We start from the raw sequence: 4,524 nt of genomic DNA on the forward strand, positions 1-4,524 counted from the left end.
CCAAGCACCAAGAAGACAGAGCATCACTTGCCCCAGAGTCCCTATCTATACTTTGTGGCTAATAGCCACTGATGGACCTCTGCTTGAAAGGTAAGTTAAAAAGCAAAAGCAGGGCCAAAGTTTGTTTTCTAACTTACTTTTCAGATACTTGAGCCATTCTGAAAGCCCATGGTGCCACATTTACTGCTGAAGCTGAGCAGTTCTTCCTGGCAAGACACCTGAATGGGAGTCTGCTAGTTATAAATAATACTCTGCAGGCAGCCATGGGGATGAACTCCAAAGGTTTTGAACGTTCATGGTGTTCATATGGTATGAGTATTCATAGCCGTCAGTCTGACTTCAACAGGGATGATGCAGACTGTAGCCCTTAAAAGTTCATTAACAACAAGCAGTAAGTCTAACAGTACAGTACAGAGTTAAAGGTAAAGGTTCCCTTGCTCGAAAGCCAGTCGAATCCGACTCTAGGGTTGTGGTGCTCATCTCTGTTTCAAAGCCGAAGAGCCAGCGCTGTCCGAAGACGTTTCCATGGTCATGTGGCCGGCATGACTAAACACCAAGGCGCACGGAACGCTGTTACCTTCCCACTGAAGCGGTACCTATTTATCTACTTGCAATTTCTTGCTTTCGAACTGCTAGGTTGGCAGGAGCTGGAACTAGAGATGGGAGCTCACTCTGTCACGCGGCACACTCGGGTCTCGAACTGCTGAACTACCGACCTTCCACAGCCTGCAGTATAGTGTCTTAACCACTTGAGCCACCGCAGCTCCAGTAGTACAGAGTTACTCGAGCCTGAATCCAGTGAAATCTAAACCAACTGGAATAACTCTGCATAGGATTATACTGTAATAGTGAACCTTGCTATTTTGCAGTCATATTGGACCAACCTGCTACAGCTTTTGAGTTAGACAGAATCTTTCATCAGGTGCAATCAAAGGTGTCAGAAATCCAAAAGCACACATTCTTGCTTTTCACAGCTATACCGATCTGCACTTACCTTGACAATGAGGGAAATTTCATGATCCGCTTCCGGAACGTTGTTGTTTTCTTCTGAGTTGTAGTGTGGAAACCTGATGGTAGTGGAGAAGTTTTTGGATGTGCCTTGGATCTTCTTTTGACTGGAATCAGCCAAAGCCGTGACTTTGTTTTCAAATGCCATTCTTGCTGTACTTTGGTCACCCTCTCTTGGGCTCAGCAGCTGAATATCCTCCTGGTGTTGTTGGTCTTCTGAAGCATCTTGCTGGGAAGAATCAGACTCTTCTCCCCCATCATACCCATGCTGAGAGGAGACCGAGCTGCTGTGGCTGTTCTCTGGGCTCTTTGTACAGTTTACGAACACCCCATCTAGAGTAACAGTCAGAGAAGGGGACAGCGAGTCTTCCTCAATCTGGTCATAAACTCCTTCCCCTTTTGGGTCTTCCAAATTTGGAAGTGCATAAAGTCTAGCACTCTCCATGTTTTCATATATATTGCCGAACTCTTCACGTTCCATGCTGGATGGGTGGTTGAATCTGCTGTTTACCTGCCCTCTGCAAATTAGAGTTAAGTTGCTGATGGTGACTGATAAACACAGTTTGAGAGGAAGTAAGGCTGTGGCATGCTTTTTGAATGCGCTGTTCCACATGACAAGTTTCTAACAATTATTTACAGCGTGCTTTAAATCAACAAATGGCATTCCCACTGATGATTGACTGACTCCCTCTTAACCCTTGCACAGTTCAAAGTATCTGAACATATCTTTAAAATGTTTAGATACCCCACTTTTTTTCCATTTATGACTGCCACACTCCCAGTACCACAGACAACACTATACTTTGAAATAAAGATCTGTCAAACACATTTTTGTTGAAATATTTTGATAACCTGCCTTCAGAAGGTCAGGGTAGACTGACTTAAATCAAGAGCAGACTGATTTCCACTGCTTTTATTTCTGAACCAACATGTAGACTAATTTGCAGTGCCAGCCTAAGCAGAGATACACACTTAGCAGCCAACTGAAGTTCATGGGCTTAAGAAGGGTGTAACTCTGTTCAGGATGGCAGTGTAAGTTTACCAGAAGCAAGAGCTGCTAGAAGAATGTTTACTCGTGCCTATTCAAAATAATGAAGCCAGAGAGTTTTGGTGGAATTAGGAATTAGTGCTACTTTTGTCATGCTATTTAAGGCCTGGTTTAAATGTGACACAGCAGGAAAGAAAGGACTTCCCTGTGAGACTTCGCACCCAGCATCTTGTTGTTGCTAGAGTGCATGCAAAGAAGCTACACACGTGACATTAGCACACCAGTGCAACACTTGCTCAGACTTTGGATCTCTGGTGTGCTGACCCTGCACGCATAATAGCTGGCAGCCCACTTTCGATAATGCTGTTGCAAAGAGGGCATTATGAAAAGAAACAAGGGAGCGGTGGTGCAGGCTGTAAAAGGACCTGCAGTAAGCTATCTCTGAACAGCCACAAAGCTGTTCGAGTCCCACCGCGGCCAGGGTGAGCTCCCGGCCCTCGTCCCAGCTCCCGCCCACTCAGCAGCTCGAAAGCCCTAGGGCAAGTAGACAAATGGGTCTGGGATAACTCTAGGCCACACCTGAAGGCTGGCAGCTTCTGGGGGGAGAGATAAGAGTTGCACTTGGCCAGACATACTCAGAGGAAGCTGCTAGCACCTCTGGGGCTCTCCTTGGGTGGGGAATCGATCCTGCATCCGAAGCAAAATGGTCTAGCGTGCAAGGATGCATGCCCGGGATTGGCTACTGTGGTATATTATGACATATCACAAGAAAGCAATTCTATGTGGGAGGAGAACAGTCTCTCATTCTGATTCTTTTGTACTGTTAGATTCAGGAAAAATCTGTGGGATAAATTTACGACGCATAGTTGCGTGGGCATCTTGGTCCTATGCAGCACAAATTATGATGTCTGATAGTCTGACATTTCTTGTGTAAACCTTCTCTGTACCCAATGCTGATAGAGAGGGATCTGGGTCTGGGTCTGACTCTGTAAGAGCATTTCATAGATGGTGTCTGGAAAAGAACGTCTTGAGTGCCTGCCTATATCCTATCCCGCCACACATGGGGACACCTGAAATTCTATATCCCAGAGCTCTGGATAAAATATTCAGTTTAATGTACCCGTTTCCTTACACACTCTCTGAAGAAAGTATCCAACTGCCTGAATGCTTCCAACAACACGTTAGTCAATGATTCCATCAAATCCTCCAGAGGTTTCCCTTCCCTTGGTCATAAGACAAAGACCCAGGTTTGCAAAACAGTAGCTCTTAGCGTCTTCTCCACAATACAAGTCTCCCGGAATACTCAGTCACACAGGCCCTTTCTGCACTCTCTTTTTAATCCATGTTCACTGTGATGTCCTCCAAGCAATTCTGCACTAAAATTGAATTCAACCGTTTTAATTCAGATTTCCCCCCATTCTGCACTAAAATCAAGTTCAACTTTCTTTTTATTCTGTTTTTTCTTCCATTCTTGCATTACATTACCTCCCTTCAGTGGTCAGCCCGGTTTCAGCCTGCTGTTGCCCTGAGTAATTTAGATGCTGTTTTGCCCTGGACTTAAATTGGCCTCGACTCAAACACTGAGAAAACCCGGAGTGGCAGGCAAATGCAGAAAGGAACACAGTCAGAGAGGGCCACTAGGCCGTCCCTTGATCGTTGCTGACAACACGCCTAATATCCCTCATACTCAGTCACTAAAACTTTTCTCCTGACACTCTCTTTGCAATTGAAAGCTTAAACTGTTCTATGACAACCCAAGCTTGGATCCTGAGCCAAAGGGGTCTGGATCCTGATACTGCCCCAAACACAATGCAACCCAAAGTTTATTAATGAAAGCTCAGGTTCCCAAGCTTCAATCCAATCCTACCAAGGATCCTAACTTTGCATGGAATTTGACCTGTCAGGGGAAAAAAAAAATTGACCTGTCAAAGTACTGCCTCCATCAACTGCCCAAGTAAAACTAAGTGTATATAGAAGGCACACCGTGCTCTCCCTTTCTATGGTTGGTTCTGCACCTAGTCCTCTTCCCCTACTGCAATCGTAGTGACCCTTTCCTGGAGCTGGCTTGGCATCTGGACTATCTTCCAATGTCACCTACATGATAGCTCTAGACTCTTCTTTGCAGGACAGGCAACGTATGATCCCCCCCCCCCATTTTCTCAGGTTCCACTTTCCCCAGGTTTTGGTTCTAGTAGTTTGCCCCACTGCAAGCTGGCCTTCTCCACCCCGCCCCCCATATCTTCCCCTAATTAGGCATTTGTTCAAATATACACTGTCTTATCAATTTACCATATGCACATTGTGGTATTACAGTATTGTTTCATTTTCCTTTCCTGATGTTTTGCCTTCCAGCTCTGTATCTTGATAGGGCAATAAAGGTTGCTTGTTTATTAACTGTTGCCTCTCTCCTGGTCTCTTTTGCCTAAATGGGACTACTGTGTCAGACTGGGGCCCTTGTATACACTAGACTGGATGATCTCTGTTTTTTATCCTGTAACACATGTCAAATTCTACACATGTAGAGGACC

The 4,524-nt window shown here is 45.2% G+C and overlaps 1 protein-coding gene across 1 annotated transcript in view; it reads right to left on the reverse strand.

Moving 5' to 3' along the window:
- CLIC4 (chloride intracellular channel 4) overlaps positions 1 to 1,489 on the reverse strand; it is a 129,849-nt gene extending 128,360 nt beyond the window's left edge. The window contains exon 1 of the mRNA XM_015405574.1: positions 995 to 1,489. Within this exon, the coding sequence (XP_015261060.1) occupies positions 995 to 1,489 (495 nt within the window). The remainder of the gene's footprint in view (positions 1 to 994) is intronic.
- Between the last annotated feature and the right edge of the window lie 3,035 nt (positions 1,490 to 4,524).

The sequence above is a fragment of the Gekko japonicus genome, unplaced genomic scaffold (genome assembly GCF_001447785.1).
Source record: "Gekko japonicus isolate JY-2015 unplaced genomic scaffold, Gekko_japonicus_V1.1 scaffold2856, whole genome shotgun sequence".
Classification (NCBI taxonomy): Eukaryota; Metazoa; Chordata; class Lepidosauria; order Squamata; family Gekkonidae; genus Gekko; species Gekko japonicus.